This window comes from Dreissena polymorpha, chromosome 1, assembly GCF_020536995.1.
Source record: "Dreissena polymorpha isolate Duluth1 chromosome 1, UMN_Dpol_1.0, whole genome shotgun sequence".
NCBI lineage: Eukaryota > Metazoa > Mollusca > Bivalvia > Myida > Dreissenidae > Dreissena > Dreissena polymorpha.
The window spans coordinates 82,869,789-82,895,173 of NC_068355.1; the positions used below are offsets into that span (position 1 = coordinate 82,869,789).

The 25,385-nt window shown below is 33.3% G+C and overlaps 1 protein-coding gene across 16 annotated transcripts in view; it reads left to right on the top strand.

Annotated features, from left to right (window-relative positions):
* Nucleotides 1-25,385, top strand: part of LOC127838163 (uncharacterized) — a 69,884-nt gene that overhangs the window by 9,657 nt on the left and 34,842 nt on the right. For 3 of the 16 annotated variants that reach the window (XM_052365761.1, XM_052365775.1, XM_052365753.1), the window contains exon 2: nt 131-237. The exons of 2 other annotated variants lie outside the window; for them this stretch is intronic. In XM_052365761.1, the coding sequence (XP_052221721.1) occupies nt 131-237 (107 nt within the window). Of the gene's footprint in view, nt 1-130; nt 238-10,403; nt 10,557-10,773; nt 10,881-11,350; nt 11,463-12,650; nt 13,100-15,217; nt 15,371-15,587; nt 15,695-16,164; nt 16,277-17,464; nt 17,924-25,385 lie in introns of those variants that run through there. 11 more of the 16 variants (XR_008029736.1, XR_008029735.1, XR_008029729.1 and 8 more) reach the window with 11 other exon arrangements.

Here is a 25,385-nt window from a genome sequence, read left to right on the forward strand (position 1 = left end):
ATTGACATACTTAAACACGTGTACGTATTGGTATTATTTATCGCTATTTCTGTAAACTATTTTGTAAAACGTTTCATATATTATACACCAATCATTTAGAGAATAAGTTCAATAGTATACTTTATTTCAGTAATCAAGACAAAAGTAAAAAGTGAACTTCGAGATCCGGCGGATCCCGAAGATTTTAACGGTTTCTACTATAAGATTAACAAACCAAGCTATTCAAATATATACAAGGTAATTCACTATAATATTAAGATATATGTACGTTAATTAAGGTATTTATTATTTTTATTAAATATACTTCTGTACTATGCATATGATTTATATCGTAAATAAACAAGTCACATCATCAACTTCGGTTGAAATAATACATACTAAAACATATTGTATCCTAATCATATCTGTCTGGCACGGAAAGTGTATATTATATTTATGTTAAAAGCATTTTTGTATCCGTCTTTAAATACAATCATAATCAATGACTGGTAATCTATATCTACACATACTGAGTAAGAAATGTTAAAATTGAATAATATTCGTTATTCTAACAATCAATATTCAAAAAATGGGGCGGCTTTACAAGATGCAAGCTGAATTTGTTGTTGCGTTTACATCTCATTATGTTTTTCTACGTAGGTAAACCGCATTTTCAGAGGGGGTAATCACGTGATAGTCAAGATGTCGACGTCCACACCGAGACAGTTATTTTTCGCCGTTTTAAACCCTTTATTACTTTTGTTTATTTTTAAAATGACGCTCACTTTCCAGCCATATCAGTAAAAAGGTGATTAGCGTTTATTTCGTATTTAACTTCGCTTTATATCTCGACTTTACTCCCCGCAAATTTTCTTAGTGGAGCCCTAATTAGGTCATCCCTCTAAGAAATTTCGCACCGAGGTAAGTCGAGAGATAGAGCGAATATTACTATGAAATAAAAGCGAGTAACTTTTTTCCTAATATGGCCGGAAAGTGAGCGGAATAAAAAATAATAATACAAGTAATAAAACGACGAAAAATACCTGCCTCGGCATGGACGTCGCCATCTTGTCTGTCACGTGATTACCCCCTCTAATTTTAAACACTATGAAACACGTTATGTAGTGTTGATATCAGAACTATAAGCGCATGTCAATTTGTTGCAGTTCAATTGTCTGTCATCTGTTGATGAGTTCTACACGCCACACCCCATTTTTTGGTTACTAGGTCAAAGTTTAAGGTCACTGTGACCTAAAAGAAAAAAATATTTCTGACAAGCTTTTCATTTATTCAAAACTGCACCCTCAGCAGAGCGTTGGCACCCGTTTTGCGGTGCTCTTGTTATTATTATTATTATTATTATTATTATTATTATTATTGTTATTATTATTATTATTATCAGTATTATTATTATTATTATTATTTTCAGTGTTAGTTATAGCATTATTAGTATTATTATAATTGTTATTTGAACAGGGAGTGTAAATAAAGAAAAGCAGCGCATGGAAACCAACTCGTGTTCATCTTGGGTGGAGGAGACGAGTCAAATCAGTCCAGAGTCACAGCAGCTGTTGATGCAGTTTCAGCAAGGAACCGTTGAATGTCCGCAGGAAAATTAAGCGGAAACGAAAACATACCTATGGACATGCTTTGCTTACTTAATTGTACATTGCTGAACCGTGTAAAAGGCACACGTCTTAGTAAACGAAACAAAACACCATTTTGTCTTTTCGTTATCCATTTTATGAATCACGGTTTAATAACGGTATGACGGGTTGATTCATAATTTAACTAGAAATGGCGCGGCAGAGGCCGACGCGTATCCCCACGCCGCATAGATGTTATATTAAAAGGTAATTTTGGGTGGGCAAGTCCTATGTTGGTGGGGCCCCAGGGTGTGTAATGTAGACATGGATGGTCGAGATAGACCCTGTTGTCATAAGAGATGCACTGTATTAATTTGAATTCAATTGGTGAATAAATGAAGAAGTTATGTTAAAACTAAATTTTGGGTGGGCGTGGTCTATGTGGGCGGGGCGCCCATGGGTTGGTATTGGGGCTATGCATAGTTGAGATTGACCGTATGGTCATAAGATAAGTTTAGTATCAATTAGAAGTGAATCGGTGCAGAAATGAAGAAGTTAATATAAAATAACGTAAAAAAATGAATGAAAATCTCTGACCTAGCCCCATCCCAACCCCCATAACTTTTGACCCAGGGGTCAGATCAAAATTCCAAATAGTGCACTGTCGCACATATGCTCATAGCTACCATGCGTTTAAATTTCAAGGTTCTAGTGCTAATAGTGTAGGAGGATATAGTGGCCAGGATTGACGGACAGACGGCGGAGATAACCACATTATCCCCCCGCTCCAATTTGGAGCGTGAGGATAATCAATGAATAATAAGAATCAAAGTACTGACAGTACTGGTGTGACGATGCTTTTGAAGAGGATGGATATAAAAGCATGGGTACGAAAATTGTGTGTACGAAAAAATTATGCAAAAAAGAAAATTTGGGTACGAAAAAAAAGGTGGTACAGGGAAATTGTACCCGTGGACCTCTCAAAAATTTGAAAGAGGACGATAATCAAGCTGCCTTTACCTTTATCAATGGCCCTGTGGTGAGTAATGTAGACATGGATGGTCGAGATAGACCGTGTTGTCATAAGAGATGTTCAGTATTAATTTGAAGTCAATTTTTGAATAAATGAAGAAGTTATGTTAAAACAAAATGTTGGGTTGGCGTAGTCTATGTGGGCGGGGCGCCCCATGTTTGGTTATGAGGCCATGCACAGTTGAGATTGATCGTTTTGTAATAAGAGATGTTCAGTATCAATTGGAAGTAAATCGGTGTAGAAATGAAGAGGTAAATGTAAAATAACCTAAACAATGAGTAAAAAGGTTTGACCCGGCCTCACCCCAACCACCATCGGCCACTATCTCCTCCTACACTATTAACACTAGAACGTTGAAATTTACACACATGGTAGCTATGAGCATATATGCGACGGTGCACTATTTGGAATTTTGATCTAACCTCTGGGTCAAAAATTATTTGCATGTGCGTCGCATGTTGGTAGTAAAATAAGTTATTTTTTACCCATTTTACCCATTTTTTTATTTACCCATATCTTTTGACCCAGGGGTCAGATCAAAATTCCAAATAGTGCACCGTCGCACATATGCACATAGCTACCATGTGTGTAAGTTTTACGGTTCTAGTGCTAATAGTGTAGGAGGAGTTAGTGTCCAGGACGGACGGACAGAACGCGGAGATCAAAACAATATCCCCACGCTTTTAAAAGTATCCCCAGGCTTTCAAAAGTCACTCATGTATTAAAAAATACACATGTATAAAAAATACACACGTAAATCAGAATCAATAATAAGATGCGGTTATATATGTAATCATAGTGAATTTCTTGTTGCATTCTTTTCTTTGATCATGCATACTTCGTACTTAATTTCATCGTATTAGATTGGTAATGATATGTGATCAATTATAATATACAGGTATTTATATCCACGACGCAGAAAACGGCATGTCTTAGCAGAGGGAAACTTATATAAAACTGCCAGCAGCTGGTGTTGCAAGTGATATAATAATAATAATGATATAATAAAACATTCGCAATCGTATTACTATTGCCTCGCTTTTGTGACATTTTACATGCACCACCGTTTGGGTCAGTAGTTCTCATACGCTGGCAGCTATAAGAGACGTAACTGTTGTAAACTGTTCATACAATGTTCAATATTATTTCTTTAAAACCTGGGTTCACTATTGAATAACACTGCGGTGGGTAATTGACATCAATATTGATGAAATATGATATGTTTTATTATATGAACATGTAAGGTCATATTGATATATTAAGCTGCTTTGCATCAGTAAACATCCAAACCAATCGACATGTCATATGTTTGTCGCGTCTCGTTTTTCTATCTTTCAGAACTACACCAATATGATATTTAACGGGAAAAATAACGCGTCACAACAAAGTGTCTGCTAACACGTATACGTGAAATAATTTGTATAACATAACGCATTTTTTAGTGGAAAGATTGATGCCTTGATTGATTGAAGTTGTGTCATGTTGTCGTTTTTGCGCCCTTGAAAACATGAAAGAAAACCAACTATTTCAATGTCGTATCGGCGTGGACATTTGTCTATAATGTTTTCGTCTTGGCGTCCTTCATTCCCCAAAACACACCAGACAGATCAGGAAGAAATCACATTACGATAGTTTCATTTGCAGACTTCAAGGGCATTCCTATATCACAATTAAATAAAAGCAAATGTTAAGGTACATGTATAAAGCGTGTATTTATTTAGCGGTGGGAACTTGACTGAAAAGTTGTGTGATGTAATGTATCATAATGCACTGTAAAACACCTTGAAGCTTTTAAACTTTAACTGAACATCTGCAGCTAGATAGATAGCATCCCTAAGTGAAGTTTCATCACTTTACATTAATAGTTGTAACGTAAGGAAAAGGTGACCTGTATATGCAAATGCGAACTATCAGTTTGATGACTTTTAAGCCGGAACATTCTTTTATAGGTAGGTGATTGTTTTAGACGTAGGTTTGAATCCCAATTGAGGCGTGTATCGAAAAAAACGTTAAACACTGTACTTTGTTTTTATTAACAATATCATATATAAAACAGTGTTTTTAATTTAATATTTTTAAAATAGTGAATACGTTTTTTGAAATACATGTCTACAATTAGGTAACAGGCAAAACAAACACGTCAATATGAATTCAGTAGCAAGCACTTTTCGTCAAACAAATCATGCATGCTAGAGGCCACGGTGAGATGTTTTCATTAAATGGTAGAAAACAGTATAAGTTAACCTATGCTTCATACATATACATTCGAAAAACAAAAGTAACCCAAAGATTAACGTTTCAAACTATGTGTTGCCACTACCATTTAATGAAAAGTTCCAAGAACGAATACATTTATAAAGTATATACGCTTTTTTAGAAAATGTTTTCTAGAATATATTAATTATATTAAAAACAATAAACGTTAACGAATTTCCGATGAATCATATTTTGCTGTATTCTGAAGTCGAATACGAAGTTTTCAGAGTCGACACTGCTATTCATCGATATGCACTTGAAACCTAAATACAGTTTGCAGCAATCCCGTATGTAAAAATAATCTCAGTTACTCAAGCGCAAAATCAAACAAAGTTGAACACGTGCATGATACTTAATTCAAAGGTTATGAATCATGTCGACATATGTTACCAGTCCGAAGCAGCTTGCTGTTTACCTATTAGCGCATAAACATGTAATAATAACAAGTAACAAGTATAAAATGAATATTTTCTTTCGTCGATATGTGACAGCATGTTTTTGGATTTTGTTTAAACATTGGAAATTGTATGCACATGAAGATACCATTACACACGGCCAATCTTTAAACATTATCAACTTCACAATTATTCATTTTTGGTTCTAAAGTACTCAAGTTCTCCAATTTTATGTTGTTTTGTTCATCGATATTTTAAAAAGACTATGTTTAGCTAACTTGGAAAAATTCCATAATCATGCCTGATATTCGTGGCCAGACCAGCCTTCACCATGGCACTAGAGAGATATAGATTGTGCCCGAGAGCCATGTATTATCATAAACAATCATGGTCTAACAATGGTTGTGCATGAAACTAAGGCCAATAATTGCTCATTGTATGGCCATGGAATACCTTTGTGTACATTGTTTTTAAAGTAAAAAGAGTTTTTAGATAAATCATGAATGCGGTGGCATGTATTTCATACGGTCACATGTCTATTTTAAACAGGAATTGCAGTGCTATAAATACATGTAATACACAAGATAAGTACGTTACATTACAGTGTGTTTACTCACATTGTCAAAGGACACTCTTATTGCAGACTGTCTGGCAGTCTTCTGTGCTGTTTTGAAACTGCTTGAGCAGCAGTTCGGAATTCTTGCTTATCTGCGCCATATCTATCCATAAGCCGCATGATGTAACCACAAGCCTCCCTTTCTCTATCTTTTTGTTTTAATGTTTTTTTGCGTTGTTAAAACACACATCGGACACAGTTTCAAGAATATTCTGAGTTAGTTTTTTGCTTTACTCTAAATATGAGATTTTTTTTGCGATAAATGTAAGATACCCTTAGGAAATAACTTTAGTAAACATAATTATAAAAGCAGTTTGCATTGATATTTAAACTAATAAAAGTGTATCTTCGTGTGTTTTTTTAAAATAGAGGTTGTGACAAACCATTATCAGAATTGCTTATTTATTTATTCGTGAAGTAAATAATTATAAGGATGTTATCAAATACAATTCATACTCAAACCAAATACGAATATTTGCTTGTAAACGTCAGGTCACAATTTCTTAAATTAGTTTCTTTATAAGGTTTTCAATTAACCTTTCAATACATTTAACGTTTTATACGTAAGTCTTATGTTTCTGACAATACACTATTAACATATTTACACATTTTGGCGCTACCGTGTAAAGGGTCTTTAAACCAAGTTTGCGAAACTTGTAAGGGAGATTCATGTTGCTGTGTTCATCTAGATGAGTATGTGGCTGTAAAGTGGACCGCACACAAATCTTCTTGACTGTAAACGGCAACGGAAATATCTGTCCTAAATCTGTAATGACATTCATCTGTTACAACTACATTTCATATCTGATATCATATTGTACAGATCATCTAATGAAAATAATGGTACATAACAAGTAATGCACTTTAATCTTAGTTTTTGGATAATACACGGGGTTAATGTAAATTTGAATCTTAAGTCACTTAAGTCACTACTGCATTCTTTGTCCTTGACAGAGATAGCCTCAAGGCACGAAACAATTCGATGCGCAAATTAAATCCAAACATCAACAGAGTTCCCAACACAGTCGTCGTTCTGGTTACACTGTTGCTTTATTGGCAGTGCATAGGTATCGGAACGAAAAAACAGTTAACTTATAAGCAGCGCCCGATTTTCTCAAGTAACACAATAGTGAGTAAGATCGATTTGTTTTAATTATAACATTGAATGGACGTTAAAGCGGTTAAGTTTAAAAGCAGGACATCCAAAATATCAATACAAAACTGATGAGTCAATGTAATGAACTATATTAACATACACAGCGATTAAACGTATAAAAAGTTCGCTCATTGGCAAGATGGCTTAAAAAGAAAAAATTAAGAATTTCAGAAAAAGTATATTTTAACTGCATACTAATCATGAACGTGACCATAATCTTCTTTTTTTCGCAACACATATTATTTCGAAATTGTAAACTAGTACACGGAAAATATGAATTTTAACAGTGTTTTACCATTGTCTTCTATGGTCATTTTAACAATGGTGAAATATCGAAGGTCCATAGACAGCGCCACACAATTTCTAACCATCTCATAGTTCTAGAATCAAGGAAAGTAAATAGTGCCTACACACAACGGGACTATTCATACAAGAAGACATCAGGAACAAACACTGATTAAACACATTTTGGCGGTCAAGGCAATTTATGCACGTTCATACTTGCAATTAATTATGTACATGATTCATAAAGGTTAATATGCAATATCCAAATTTAATCGAATTACAATGAAGGAGAAGATCATTTCGCCCCATTGATGCAAACAAGTACCATGTGCAATCTAATTTCAATATCACATGGTACCTTTTTGCACAAAGAGGGCGATTTTAATTCCATTTGATTACAATAAATTAACTCATTGGTTTAATATCTTTCTACACGATATATAACAAAGTTTCTCCTGCTGGTGAAAACGAATATGCAATATATATATATATTAAACCAATATATATATATATCTCATTCGTGAGTATGTTAAATGTTATCCACCGTTGGTTTGCTCTACTTGTGATTAAATCTGATCCATCAATTTTTTCCCGTAAGAGAATAATTCGTTAGTCATTCCATCTCTACGTATATAAGATTTGATGTTGTTCGCTTATTGGTTTAGTGAATCAACCGATGTGGTGGATTATTTGACATACTTGTTTCAACTGTTTTATGCCTTTTAACAATTTTGAAAACAATCGACTGAATTGATGAGACAGTAGACATGTTCAGTTTTCCAAAAGATTTTCATGCGAAATACTATGAACGTCTTGAGAATATCATACGAGCTTCATATTCAACATAAATGGAAACTCGTACCATTATGTTGGCATTATGTTTTTTTAGACCCCAATAATTATATCATATGAATTATTAAATTAGTTAAAAAAACACTATCATATATCTTTTTAAAATAGTTTGATATAGAAAGCAAACATTGCGACTGTATCCTTTTATACTTAGCATGTTTTTTTTAATCAAAACATAAATCGTTGCCTGCAAAGCATGGTGACCAGGGATTTTGAACGGATGCCTTATAACAACACCAAATTGAACGTTATATCAGCTTTAGGTTTTCTTAAAGGATAGGCAATCCGTTTCTCATGAATAACCATTAGTTATATATATGTATGAATATATGTTATGTCTATATTTATAGCACGAATATATCCATTGACAATACGTGGCTGGTGCCGAGATGGAAAAAGATTATCGGATGAGGCTTAGAAAAAAAATACGGCAAACTTTAGCGAGCCCTATTTTTTAATTTTTCGGGCGGAACCGTATATTCTTTCTCCATCTTGGCCCTAACCATGTATTCATTTATCCTGCTTCATTTGAAATTATGTCGTTAACACATTTTATATAAAAAATGATTAAATGACATAATAAAATAATTATTCTGGTCGGGCCTCCTACATGTACTAAACATTCCTGACAACCGAACAACTGCCGATTGTGTCATGTAAAAAATAGTCCCACATTAAACTGTTCTTTTTAATACTTTCCTATTGAAAATATGACAAGAGTTTAAAAAAAAACGATTTGAAAATGTAATATTTTTATTGTTAGAAATTGAAAAAAATGCATCAGCAAATCTTTTGGATAATTGAAATATCGATTGCAACTGAAACTGTGTTGTAGATTAAATTGGTGATTTACGAAATCGTAATCTGTCGCCGCGAGTTATTTGATTCAATATGGAAGTTTACGATTATGAACGACAAACACACAATCCCAAATACTTTTTGGATTCGTTCAATGCTTTAACAAAAATTGTATTGTTCTATTAAACACAACGTCTGACCTGTCGATATTGAAACCCAGAGCGTCTTAACAAAACTGGTGTGTTTTGTCACAGAAACGTCGCAACACGAGATACGTAACAAATTGCGTAATCAATTGAATCAAAAATAAAAGTATGGAAAGCCGGTTTTTAGATAAATTTCATTGGAAAAACAAAACAGTAACAAAAAAGTAATTTTAACGATGCCACGCGGCAGAGCTTGGCCAAAACTAGCACACATTGCACATTGAAATAATAACATACACATTAAACTCCCTGCGATAACTATTAGTAAATACATTTTAAGGCAACATTGATGACTCTATTGCCCTATGTTTGCTAAAATTTTATACACATTTATTATTTTTTACTTTCATTGTGCTCTGACTGAACCTTCTTCGGGAACTTCGCATGCATATTTTGTAAAAGTTTAATTACTTTAACATGTGAATACGCGAAGGAATACGTACTGACGCACCGTATGCAGAACGATTTCTTCAGCAGTTTGCATGCTTGTTTGTAAACAATAACCTTATAAATAAGCTTAATTTAATGAACAAGATGAACAGTTGATATATTAAGCACATAGTCATAAGTATCTTCACTTGCATATTTTACCGCATTGAATCCCCATTTCAACCGAAAAACTACCCTGATATTTTCTAACCTAAAGTATGCAAGAAGCATGATTTTAGAATTTGCATGCCTATTTGAAAACAATAATATTATAGGAAAGTTATATTTGTTGAACAAGATGAACAGTTTGAAAATGTAGCACATACATATGTATATGTCATACGAATATTGAGTTGCATATTTTACGGACATAAATGCACCGCCTAGCGGGTGCAGACAGCTCATCTATTTTTTTATTATAACGCTGAAGGGACCTATCTCAATACTCCAATCAAAAAGGCGGGCGAAGTGGGGATGAAGAGGTTTGTATAGTGTGTGTGTGTGGTCATTTATTACATTATCTTTCAAAAATGAAAAAGTGGGGGGGGGGGGATTCTAGGGTGGGATGGTTGGACAGTCTTTAAAAAATAAAATAACAACAATGAATTGGATTGTGTAATGCCCCTGGCAATAATAACACACAAGCCACACTCATAAATAACCGCAACAGGACATCGACAGAGACGTGGTTATCAACAGGCTTACATCCGTGTTTACATCCGTGTAAGATGGGAGTGGTGACTAAACCGGTTAGATCCAGGTTTCTCTTGAATAGTTTTATGTATATATATTATGCATTCATTTGCAAACAACGTATTGAGAAGAGTAAACGTTTAATGAAAGCTATTTCTTGAAAATGAAATCATTAGTGTTGAGTGTTCTGTTTGTAAGTGTTTTAGGTCTTAGTGAATGATGTAGGTGCGCTGTATGGCCTGATTTGGATCTGGGCTGTGCATCAGATTTCAGTAAGTATGCTTATTATTGCATACTTATATTTGACATGTGATGGCCATACTACTGTGTAGATAATCCTATATAAATTGACATACTGAAACATGTGATCACACTGATGTAAATATATTTAAATCATTGCTTTGGTTTTAATTTCACGCTATTGATAGAAACTATTTTGTAAAAAAGTGTTCTATCGATCAGTAATTTAATTGGTATAATTTATTTCAGTAATCAATACCAAAGTGACAAGTCAACTTCGAAGTCATGCGGTTCCAAACAATTCTGACAGCTTCTACCAAACGATTAAGCAACCATCTTATGCTAATACATACAAGGTAATTCACTATCGTAATAAGGTATAGTAAATAATAATATTATTATTATTTCATTTATGGTTTATTACGTTAATAAGCCACACTGTCACCTTTGGATTCTAGAATACAAACTCGAACATATTTTACGCAAAACGAGTGTGCATGTTTTAATTTGGTCATATACATGTGATCTCGAACGAAATATTTAGATTTTATTTATGTCGAAAGCATATTTTTTAAATACTTTTTGAAATTCAAACATAATCAATTACTGGTAAAACATAACTTATATCTACACATACCATTTTTTTTATATATAATTGAATCGTATTCGTTATTCTAACAAAGAACATTTAAGAACATGGGAAGGCATAACAAGATTCAAGCTGAATGTGTGTTGTTGTTTTTTTAGTAACCAATATCTACATCAAAGCGGAGTTGGTTAACCGCATTTGATATTACAACTTTCAATGCATGTCAATTTGTTTCAGTTCAATTTCCGTTCTGATGTATCTGCGGCGAACAAAGCGAGAGTATACACAAGTGAGAGTACCGCATCGTGCGGTGTCTTTTTAAAAAGGGGAAAGACGTACATCCTGTCAGGTACAACAATGCACGAGAATTGCTTATTGCATGCCCTAAGCATCATTTAGATATCACGATGAAAAACGTTTAAATATATTTGCGAATCATTAGAGAATGATCGGTATAGCGCGGTGAATGCTTGTCTATGCATTATACACCAAAATCACGTTAATTATTTTCGATGGTGTTCGTCTGTGTTGCATTATCTCAGATATTGTCATTTACGATTTTTATGTCCATTGTTATTTTGTTATATTAATTGTTAAAATAATATTAATTATTATAATAATAGTATTTATTGTTTATATATATTATCATTATTTTTATAATAGTTATTTTATTAGTTTTATTATTATTATATTATTATTAATACTATTATTATTAGTACTATAATAATAAAAATTTAATAATAGTAGTGATAATAATAATAATAATAATAATAATAATAATAATAATAATAATAATAATAATTATTATTATTATAAAAATAATATAATTATTATTATTATTGATTATTTATTATTATTATTATTATTATTATTATTAATTTTCTATTATTATTATCATTATTATTATTATTATTTTTATTATTATTATTATTATTATTATTATTATTATAATAATTATTATTGTTATTATTAATATTATTTATATTATTATTATTATTATTATTACTACTACTACTATACGGATTATTATAACATGACCTACGCTCCAGTAGTGAAATTACGTAATGCTCAACTTTGTTACATGGGTATTATTACACTAGTTATATAACTTTTAACAGACGTCATATTTTTGCCGAAATGACGTCATTATACCGGCGAATTTCTTTAGTTAAACTATTTAACTATGTGAATAAACGGTTAAAAGAGCATAGAATAAAAGAAAAAATGTGTTGGCCATGTTATAAATAGAATCTTAGATCCGTGGTCATTTTGTATTGAATTTATAAAACTCGTCATCTAAATAAAGATAAAAACTCGGAAAGCCGCGTTTTTATCTTTATTTATATGACTCTTTTAATAAAATCAATACAAAACAACCACTCATGCAAGATCCCATATTTATTATTATTTGTATTATTATTATTATTATTATTATTATTATTATTATTATTATTATTATTATTATTATTATAAGAAGAATTGTAATTATTATTATCATTATTATTGTTATATTTTAAAATTATTTTATTTTTAACAGGGAGTGTCAATAAAGAAAAGAAGCGCATGGAAATGAACTCGTGTTCGTCTTGGGTGCAGGAAACGAGTCAAATCAGTCCAGAGTCCCGGCAGCTGTTGATGCAGTTTAAACAAGGAACCGTTGTATGTCCGCAGGGAAATTAAACGAAAACGATTGCATACATATTATGAACATGCTTTGCTAACTTAATTGTACTTAACCGTTAACAATGCATACATGTCATAGTAAACGAGAGAAAAAACATTTTTTGTCTTTTCGTTAACCATTTTATGAATCACGGTTTAAGAACGGTTTGATGGGTTATTCCTAATTTAATTATTGCACGAATGCGTACCTGTATGAAAACAATGTGGCGAAACGTATGACATTATTTCAGTGAACGTCATCGTGTAAACCACATTGTTTACATTATGAATTTTGTTGAACTTTGTAATGAAAAGTGCACCAAAGGCTTAATAAATCATTGTGACATTAAGTGTGTAGTTACTTACTCATAAGTTAAAACATATACCCATATATAAACATAAACACGTAAATCAGAGTGATTAATTAAATGCATATACATATTTAGTTATACTTAATTTATCTTTGCATCGTTTCTGTGACCATGCATACTTCGTAATTAATTCAATCGGAATGCATATCGTTTTAAATAGTACCTGCATGAAGGCAACCAAATTGAATGTGAATCGTTTTGATATATGATAAATTATAATATACAGGTTTTTACATCCGCGACGCTGAAAACGACATGTCTGAACAGTGGAAAGTAATATATACATGTGTAAACATCTGGTGATTAAAGTAATGCGAATAAAACATTCTTAATCGGATTAACAATGTCGCTATTTTATGACATTTTGCATGCCCCACCGTTTGGGTCAGTAGTTCCTTTACACTGGCAACTAAAATAAATGTTACTTTTATTAAATTGTTAAAAGATGTTGAACACTATTTCTTTTAAACCTGTGCTAACTTATGAATATCACTGCGGTTATTATTCATACCAATATTCATGAAATATGATATAAAATAAACAATTGCGGTCCGATTTATTTGAGCTGCTTTGCATCAGTAAGCATACGTCTTCGTATCGTTTTTGTATCTTTCAGAACTACGCCAACATGTTATTTAACGTGACCATAACGCGTCACAACACAGTGTCTTCTAATTTAAAACGTAAACGTGAAGTAAGATGTACTGTATAACATAAAGCCTTTAAGAAAGGAGAGATTGATGTTCTGATTAATTGAAGTTCTCTCGCGTTGTCGTTTTGGCGCCTTTCAAACTCACCAACATGCCAACACGAAAGAACGAAATATAATAAAATTGTCGTATCGGCGTGTACTATTTCCCTTCTGAAATGTTGTCGTTTCGGCGTCCTTTACGTCCCAAACACACCATACCGATCAATAACCCTACGATAAACCAAGAACCTAATTATGAATACAGTAGCATGCAATTTTCGTTAAACAAATCATGTACGCAAGAGGCCATCGTGAGATGTTTTCTTTAAATGGTAGAAAAGAGTTTATTTTAACCTGTGCTTTACACATAAAAATTCGAAAATCCAAAGTAGGCTTACGTTCCAAACAATGACTTTCGACAACAATAAGATTGAAAGTACCAAAGAATGAATACATTTACACACATGCGGTATAATATGGCTTTTAGAAAATATTTTCTATAATACGCTGATAATAATAACTGCTCATTTAGGTGTAATGTAATTAGATTTAAAATATATATTAAACACATTACACGTTGACGAATTTTCAATGAATCATAACCGACACTGCAAATCATCGATATGCACCTAAAACGCAAATACAGTAAGCAGCAATCCCCTGTGTAAATTAGTTCTCGGTTGATCAAGCATAAAATCAAACAAATTAGAACACGTGTATCACGCTCACTTCAAAGGATATGAAGCATGTCGAAATACTTTACCACTCAGACGCAGCTTGCTGTTAGCTCCTAGTGCATGTACATGTATGTATAATAAGTATGAAATGATTATTATTTTTCGTCAATATGTGACAGCATGGTAAGGGTTAGTCAAAACATGGTTTTCGATTTTGATTTGATTCAGAACTTTGATTGAAAACTATGATTAGCCTATGGTTCTTGTTAAAAGAAAGTGTATAGACACCATTAAACACGGTCCAAATGAAATTATCATCAACTTCACACTCATTCACAATCAAAAAGGCGGGCGAAGTGGGGATGAAGAGGTTTGTATAGTGTGTGTATGTGGTCATTTATTACATTATCTTTCAAAAATGAAAAAAGTGGGGGGGGGGGGGGATTCTAGGGTGGGATGGTTGGACAGTCTTTAAAAAATAAAATAACAACAATGAATTGGATTGTGTAATGCCCCTGGCAATAATAACACACAAGCCACACTCATAAATAACCGCAACAGGACATCGACAGAGACGTAATTATCAACAGGCTTACATCCGTGTTTACATCCGTGTAAGATGGGAGTGGTGACTAAACCGGTTAGATCCAGGTTTCTCTTGAATAGTTTTATGTATATATATTATGCATTCATTTGCAAACAACGTATTGAGAAGAGTAAACGTTTAATGAAAGCTATTTCTTGAAAATGAAATCATTAGTGTTGAGTGTTCTGTTTGTAAGTGTTTTAGGTCTTAGTGAATGATGTAGGTGCGCTGTATGGCCTGATTTGGATCTGGGCTGTGCATCAGATTTCAGTAAGTATGCTTATTATTGCATACTTATATTTGACATGTGATGGCCATACTACTGTGTAGATAATCTTATATAAATTGACATACTGAAACATGTGATCACACTGATGTAAATATATTTAAATCATTGCTTTGGTTTTAATTTCACGCTATTGATTGAAACTATTTTGTAAAAAAGTGTTCTATCGATCAGTAATTTAATTGGTATAATTTATTTCAGTAATCAATACCAAAGTGACAAGTCAACTTCGAAGTCATGCGGTTCCAAACAATTCTGACAGCTTCTACCAAACGATTAAGCAACCATCTTATGCTAATACATACAAGGTAATTCACTATCGTAATAAGGTATAGTAAATAATAATATTATTATTATTTCACTTATGGTTTATTACGTTAATAAGCCACACTGTCACCTTTGGATTCTAGAATACAAACTCGAACATATTTTACGCAAAACGAGTGTGCATGTTTTAATTTGGTCATATACATGTGATCTCGAACGAAAAATTTAGATTTTATTTATGTCGAAAGCATATTTTTTAAATACTTTTTGAAATTCAAACATAATCAATTACTGGTAAAACATAACTTATATCTACACATACCATTTTTTTTATATATAATTGAATCGTATTCGTTATTCTAACAAAGAACATTTAAGAACATGGGAAGGCATAACAAGATTCAAGCTGAATGTGTGTTGTTGTTTTTTTAGTAACCAATATCTACATCAAAGCGGAGTTGGTTAACCGCATTTGATATTACAACTTTCAATGCATGTCAATTTGTTTCAGTTCAATTTCCGTTCTGATGTATCTGCGGCGAACAAAGCGAGAGTATACACAAGTGAGAGTACCGCATCGTGCGGTGTCTTTTTAAAAAGGGGAAAGACGTACATCCTGTCAGGTACAACAATGCACGAGAATTGCTTATTGCATGCCCTAAGCACTATTTAGATATCACGATGAAAAACGTTGAAATATATTTGCGAATCATTAGAGAATGATCGGTATAGCGCGGTGAATGCTTGTCTATGCATTATACACCAAAATCACGTTAATTATTTTCGATGGTGTTCGTCTGTGTTGCATTATCTCAGATATTGTCATTTACGATTTTTATGTCCATTGTTATTTTGTTATATTAATTGTTAAAATAATATTAATTATTATAATAATAGTATTTATTGTTTATATATATTATCATTATTTTTATAATAGTTATTTTATTAGTTTTATTATTATTAGAGGATTATTAAGACTATTATTAGGAGTACTATAATAATAAAAATTTAATAAGAATAGTGATAATAATAATAATAATAATAATAATAATAATAATAATAATAAGAAGAAGAAGAATTATTATTATTATAAAAATAATAATATGAATTATTATTATTGATGTTATTATTATTATTATTATTATTATTATTATTATTAATTTTCTATTATTATTATCATTATTATTATTATTATTATTATTATTATTATTATTATTATTATTATTATTAATTATTATTATTGTTATTATTAATATTATTTATATTATTATTATTATTATTATTACTACTACTACTATACGGATTATTATAACATGACCTACGCTCCAGTAGTGAAATTACGTAATGCTCAACTTTGTTACATGGGTATTATTACACTAGTTATATAACTTTTAACAGACGTCATATTTTTGCCGAAATGACGTCATTATACCGGCGAATTTCTTTAGTTAAACTATTTAACTATGTGAATAAACGGTTAAAAGAGCATAGAATAAAAGAAAAAATGTGTTGGTCATGTTATAAATAGAATCTTAGATCCGTGGTCATTTTGTATTGAATTTATAAAACTCGTCATCTAAATAAAGATAAAAACTCGGAAAGCCGCGTTTTTATCTTTATTTATATGACTCTTTTAATAAAATCAATACAAAACAACCACTCATGCAAGATCCCATATTTATTATTATTTGTATTATTATTATTATTATTATTATTATTATTATTATTATTATTATTATTATTATAAGAAGAATTGTAATTATTATTATCATTATTATTGTTATATTTTAAAATTATTTTATTTTTAACAGGGAGTGTCAATAAAGAAAAAAAGCGCATGGAAATGAACTCGTGTTCGTCTTGGGTGCAGGAAACGAGTCAAATCAGTCCAGAGTCCCGGCAGCTGTTGATGCAGTTTAAACAAGGAACCGTTGTATGTCCGCAGGGAAATTAAACGAAAACGATTGCATACATATTATGAACATGCTTTGCTAACTTAATTGTACTTAACCGTTAACAATGCATACATGTCATAGTAAACGAGAGAAAAAACATTTTTTGTCTTTTCGTTAACCATTTTATGAATCACGGTTTAAGAACGGTTTGATGGGTTATTCCTAATTTAATTATTGCACGAATGCGTACCTGTATGAAAACAATGTGGCGAAACGTATGACATTATTTCAGTGAACGTCATCGTGTAAACCACATTGTTTACATTATGAATTTTGTTGAACTTTGTAATGAAAAGTGCACCAAAGGCTTAATAAATCATTGTGACATTAAGTGTGTAGTTACTTACTCATAAGTTAAAACATATACCCATATATAAACATAAACACGTAAATCAGAGTGATTAATTAAATGCATATACATATTTAGTTATACTTAATTTATCTTTGCATCGTTTCTGTGACCATGCATACTTCGTAATTAATTCAATCGGAATGCATATCGTTTTAAATAGTTCCTGCATGAAGGCAACCAAATTGAATGTGAATCGTTTTGATATATGATAAATTATAATATACAGGTTTTTACATCCGCGACGCTGAAAACGACATGTCTGAACAGTGGAAAGTAATATATACATGTGTAAACATCTGGTGATTAAAGTAATGCGAATAAAACATTCTTAATCGGATTAACAATGTCGCTATTTTATGACATTTTGCATGCCCCACCGTTTGGGTCAGTAGTTCCTTTACACTGGCAACTAAAATAAATGTTACTTTTATTAAATTGTTAAAAGATGTTGAACACTATTTCTTTTAAACCTGTGCTAACTTATGAATATCACTGCGGTTATTATTCATACCAATATTCATGAAATATGATATAAAATAAACAATTGCGGTCCGATTTATTTGAGCTGCTTTGCATCAGTAAGCATACGTCTTCGTATCGTTTTTGTATCTTTCAGAACTACGCCAACATGTTATTTAACGTGACCATAACGCGTCACAACACAGTGTCTTCTAATTTAAAACGTAAACGTGAAGTAAGATGTACTGTATAACATAAAGCCTTTAAGAAAGGAGAGGTTGATGTTCTGATTAATTGAAGTTCTCTCGCGTTGTCGTTTTGGCGCCTTTCAAACTCACCAACATGCCAACACGAAAGAACGAAATATAATAAAATTGTCGTATCGGCGTGTACTATTTCCCTTCTGAAATGTTGTCGTTTCGGCGTCCTTTACGTCCCAAACACACCATACCGATCAATAACCCTACGATAAACCAAGAACCTAATTATGAATACAGTAGCATGCAATTTTCGTTAAACAAATCATGTACGCAAGAGGCCATCGTGAGATGTTTTCTTTAAATGGTAGAAAAGAGTTTATTTTAACCTGTGCTTTACACATAAAAATTCGAAAATCCAAAGTAGGCTTACGTTCCAAACAATGACTTTCGACAACAATAAGATTGAAAGTACCAAAGAATGAATACATTTACACACATGCGGTATAATATGGCTTTTAGAAAATATTTTCTATAATACGCTGATAATAATAACTGCTCATTTAGGTGTAATGTAATTAGATTTAAAATATATATTAAACACATTACACGTTGACGAATTTTCAATGAATCATAACCGACACTGCAAATCATCGATATGCACCTAAAACGCAAATACAGTAAGCAGCAATCCCCTGTGTAAATTAGTTCTCGGTTGACCAAGCATAAAATCAAACAAATTAGAACACGTGTATCACGCTCACTTCAAAGGATATGAAGCATGTCGAAATACTTTACCACTCAGACGCAGCTTGCTGTTAGCTCCTAGTGCATGTACATGTATGTATAATAAGTATGAAATGATTATTATTTTTCGTCAATATGTGACAGCATGGTAAGGGTTAGTCAAAACATGGTTTTCGATTTTGATTTGATTCAGAACTTTGATTGAAAACTATGATTAGCCTATGGTTCTTGTTAAAAGAAAGTGTATAGACACCATTAAACACGGTCCAAATGAAATTATCATCAACTTCACACTCATTCACAATTGGTATCTTAATTACTCAAGTACTCAAGTTTTATGTTGTTTATTCCTCAGCATTTTGAAAAAGACGATGTCAAGCCAACTTCAAAAATCCCCATATTTATTCCAGTTTTCATTATGGCACTTGGGCGGAATAGCTTCGCTCCATGGCTTTGCATGAAACTAGGGTAAATAAACCACTCATTGTATGAACATGGAATACCTTTGTTTACACTGTTTTGAAGTAAATGGAGTTTTGAGACAATAAACTTATGCGATGGCATCTGTTTCATACGGACACATATCTATTTTAAACAGGAATTTCAACACAACACTATCAATACATGTTATACAAAAGAGTAGACGTTATAGTACATAGAATTTAATCGCAATGTCAAAATTTCTAACCATCTCATAGTGTTTATTTATGACCAAAGCACTAACAGCCCATCATCAAATACACACACGTATTTGGGCAAACAAATTGCAAGTGCGTCAATATAATAAAAAAGGATAACACAAAAGAAAAAAGTGACGCGTACACTCGTTATGGGCGTTTACTTCAAACAGGCCAATAGATAAAGAGACCAGGTGGGTTTTGTTGAATTATTTATGTTGCTCCTGTTATATAGCTTGGAGAATAAGTTCGAACAAATATGATGTACTAGAGCACAATATGCTATCTTATTCTGCGAAATGCACAATTTAAAATTTATGTTACCTTCACCCGATATATATTTTACATTACATGAACAGTTTATCAATTTATGAAATAATAGAGTCTTTATAATATATATTTGTTAAAATACTTGTACAATAAAATGTTAATGAAAATAGTGGTCGCCACTCTCCATCTGGTCAAACTCGCAGCGTGTACGTTGAGGTCATTTCATTAAATGTCGAGCGTGCAGTTTCTGTACAATTGTTTCTTCCAAAATAAATCCAGCCCCACACATTTATATAGTTTTGTTTCACATAATGTTTCCTTTTGTTCCAGTCAAGGGTGGATGGTGCTTGTGGAGTGGATGGTGTGAATGCTCGGTTACGAACGAGAATGGGAAGAGAACGCGGACACGTAAATGCAATAACCCGAACCATAACTATGGACATGTCCTGTCCCAGGGACAAGATTCAGTACAAGCCCTTGACAGAGAAGATGTGCCCAAGTGAGAATTACACCCCAATCAGTTGTACAAATAGTCGAATTAAATGTATATTATATATAACTGTCAATGCTAATAATTATAATCAAGGCTTTGCTTAAATTTACCGCATTTTATGCATCCATACGATCTCAAATGTACCAGAAGTCTTGACCGAAAACACTGATAAATGCAATGCTTGTAACACTGTACCCATCGGCCATATGTTTATGTTGCGACCGACCATAATCGTACCCAATTAATTTGGACTTTCGCAATCATCATCCGAGAGTTTTTTTTAACAATTGAAGCAAATTAAATCTAGCATAGAGTAATGTTCTAATGTAAATATTAGTTCAGTTCCCGTGTTTCTATTTCATACCAACAATAACATAACGCACACATTATTATTATTCACCTTTCTCATCGACAAAGTAAGTTTTATAACGGGCATGTTTGCCTGATAATTGTAACATTGTATTATGTCAACACAAACATTTTGTTATCGCAGAAGATAGTACATGGTAATTTCCATTGATTACATGAGTACCCAAGTGATGAACACTATCGCTTGTACACCCACATGTTATCCTTTTAAACACATTGGGTGGATCTTAAGCAATCATTGATGCTACTGTCATGCGTGAAAGAGTGTTAATCACACGGATTCAGATCTGAGGAGTCTGCATCTAATGCGTGTTTCTATATATACGCTTGTATGTGAACATGGTTCACATTTGCATGTAATGCTTTCGTGGTTGGCGGAAAGCTTGCTAGCGATAGAATAGCCTAACCCGACCCGCCTACCCTGGCTGCCTATCTTGTAATACACATTCACTCTGTAATAGGCTTTCAATAGCATGTTGAGACAAATCTGGTTGCTTCCATCATCACAACTTCTTTCATACAAGCGGTCACGTCGCCTAACAGTCTGATGGAGTTGCCTGCGTTTAGCATCTTAATAAATGTTCCCTTAACGATACCAAAATATCCAGCCACCGTGTTGCACCAGGAGATAACGTTTGCAGAAAGCTAGTCGATCGTGATATTTCTTTTCTTTGGGCAGTTTTGTGAATATCTTTTACCGCTTTTTCTCTCAGTAGTAAGTCCATGATGACTAATAATACAAGCTTCAGGACTAAATAGTAATCAAACAACAATACAAACACGCCTGTATCATCAGCTATCACAGAAATGCTACAGTCCTCTGCTTCTACATCATCAACCATTTGCCTTTATATTATAACACTAGCTTCTTTTTGGATTGTTTTTAAATCAGCTCGATTGATTATGACACCTTTATTTATTTCAGTGCACGTATCATTACCTCTTGAAACGACCAACTTGTGTGATTGAGTGCACAAGGGGTGAAATTCTTTATACGTACTTAAAGCTAAACAAATCAGAGAGATCAGCTGTTGTTTGTTCTAATTGACACTTAGTATAACATTATGTGGTAGTAAAGACATGTCACTCGTTAGATTATACACCCTTTAGACATAATATTCTTCATACTTTTGGTGCTGAACTCCATGTATCGGTCAAACGTTAAGTAGATATCTCTTTTTTCAGAGTTTGTTTTACAAAAGACTTAAAAATAAAATATAGTCATGTTTTTTTCAGTCATAAGGTCAATATAGTTACTTACATGACGGCATATCCATCTATTACTTAACAAATGATCTGGCTTTCAATGTGCCGCTAAGACATTTCTCTTTTACATGGATTCTTCGGCACTTATTAGGTTTTCCCTATTCTGAGTAACCCTGGTTCATTAAACATAGCAGTATGTACTGGGGTCAATACATGGTTACGTACATGGTTAATTTCAATTTTTTTAGAACTAGCTTGCAAGAAAATCACTCTTAGAAAACAATCCGATTGATGTCATACACGTTCTTGACTGCAGCCCTAGTGTGCTTTCTAAACACATTCTGGGTTTCAACCTTTTTAGATAGTGGCCCATAAAAAACTATGCGGCCATGAGTTTTCAAATTCAATCATTTCGGGTTTTCCAATATCTTTTTCTTGATCAACATAATCAGACGTTAGTGCTATTGTTCCTGTCACAACGTCCACTAGACTGGGTGGATGCCTGCTTGGAAACAACGGATCTATACATTCTGTCAAATCTCTCCGAATATTTGCTAATTATTACTCCCCAGCTTCTCTTCTTTGTGTTGTTCATCAGTTTCCACTAAATGTGCAGTGCTCATTTCTTTCAGGTCTTCTTCCATCCAGCTTACTATATTCTGGTTCAGCTCCAAACCTTGAGGGTTTCATGTTAAATGTTGAACTCCGGAACATGTCTCATGACAAACTCAACCCTCAAGAACTTTTCTTGTGTGCTTCTAGGCATTTTCTCCATTCACCTTAGATAATAGAGGCCGTATCGCGAGTATGTTGGGTGGGTAGCGGCAAGAAGTGTGGCAAAATGAGCTTAAAAGACGACTAGTGCAGCTGCAAATTAACTTCTCTTTGTGTTCGGACATACATCATTATAAGAAGTACTGCCTAAATCAAACAACCCACCCACACAAATTTGACGAATGACTGACAGATGCTATGTTGTTAACATACAGTTCTAGATCATCAAAGGTCTAAAAAATATTTTGAGTAAAAACCTTGCGCAACGATTCCTCTGTCGCTATTAGCGGTGTCCGTACATTCAGCGGATATTTCGTCCCATTTAGGAGAATTCAGCAAATGTTGACTCGATCAACTTGCTATTTTCCATTAGCGATCCCACTGACCCCATCGTTAATCTTTTTACACTATTCCATTATCCAATTGAAGTAGTTTGTATAAACTGTTATTTTATGTGTCAGAACATACTTGAGACTTGAATAGCATAACATTCCGATTTAATGTAGTGGAATGGAGTTTTAACTGCAATTATTTGCATAAGAGCACATTTAAGGTATCCATCTTTCGCATAATCGGGAATTCGATTGATTAACTTTCAAAAAATATTCAGCATAATATCATAATCTGAAAAGATCCAAAACAATTGCAAAAGTCATTATTATATCAACATACACGTTAACATGCTGTAAACGGCGGCCATCTTGGACGCCATTTTGAATTCTTAAAAAAATTCCCCAAAGATACCAGCCCGGCATCATTTGGAGCCTTTATCAGTAACAGGCTCTCTAACAAAAAGCACTGTAACAATTACTATACACCACACTGTCGACTATATGGCATTTTCTGCCCGACTAAAATCTTTTCTTAGCAACGTAAAAACGAGTAAATATGTGTGCAAACTTGTTGTTTATAGATTGAAATTAGTTGATTTAATATATCTGAATTCCCTCTGCCCTTGTTACCAACACAAAAACACTCTTTTGCATTGTATATGTCCTGAACTTTTCGATCAATTCCACCGGTTAAACGCCGGTGCCTTATTGGAACTCGGGCCAAGCAAATTTAGAATGTATCCTTTAGACTCTGACATTTGAGAAAAGAAAACATCACAACGGGTCAATGAAATCTCCGGAAGAAGCATGAGTTTTTCCATGCTCTATAACAATACACCTTTTAACTAATTCATAACGTCTATCCCATTTATATTATGTATATAATTTATTATGCGATAATTTGACCCTAAATATTCTTAACTGCTCATACTTTTAAAGTGCTTTGTAATAAAAGCGGAGTTAAATGAAAGTTGGAAACACTAGCTCCCATCATTGAAAATGTTTTTTTAATCGTCCTGTTTGTATCTTGTCTCTTCCTATAGCTATCCACTGCGTCGATTGGGCCATTCGCAATGTGGGTCCTGGCGGCGAGCAGACCTAACTTGGACCCGTTCAGGTCGAGTTCGAGTTCGACACCAAGCCAGGAACGGCGATTACAGTGAAACGTAAGTTCACCTCTAGTTGCCGCAGCTTTTTTCAGCTAGTTCACGTGGCAAGTTTGTTTAAAGGTCTCTTTACGGAATCGGCATTATGCGACGATCCGCTTCTTAGTTTAATTGAAGACCGATTGAACGTTTGTAGTAATACCAACTAATTAATGCAATTTCCATCTTCTTCTATTTTATTTCCTTATACAATTTGATTTCCTCAAAAAATTATACAATACGATTGTTGTTACTTTGTAGTGGGCTATGGTCATCTAAGTTTTTGTCAAAAGGTTTTGAAGGGCGTGTAAAAAACAATTTCAATAGTAGCACATACAAGTGTTGCTGATTAACTGGTTAATCTTAATATTTATAACATTAAATGTTGCCTTTTTCCAGATCACGACCAGAAGATGCGATCCCAAGTGAAGGGCTACGAAGGAGCAGCCGAGTACAGGTCGCCCTCAACTACGAGACCGGATGGAGAAGGGCAGTACAAATCGTCGACTCGTCCGATGAGTGCTCCTAGTTCATGTGCTCTGGCGGCTATCATTCACAACCCCATTCGACCCGAAAAGGCTGAAGACGTTCTGGATGAACCGCACCGGGCATTAGGCGAACTTTTTTGGTGGGGAATTTCCAGAAATCGGAAACTGCGCATGTGAAGTGCCTAGATCCAGTTTCAATAATTCCTTTCCGTATTACTGTTAGGTGAACGACGATATGTTGCGGTCCGATGACGGTTTCGTGACGAAC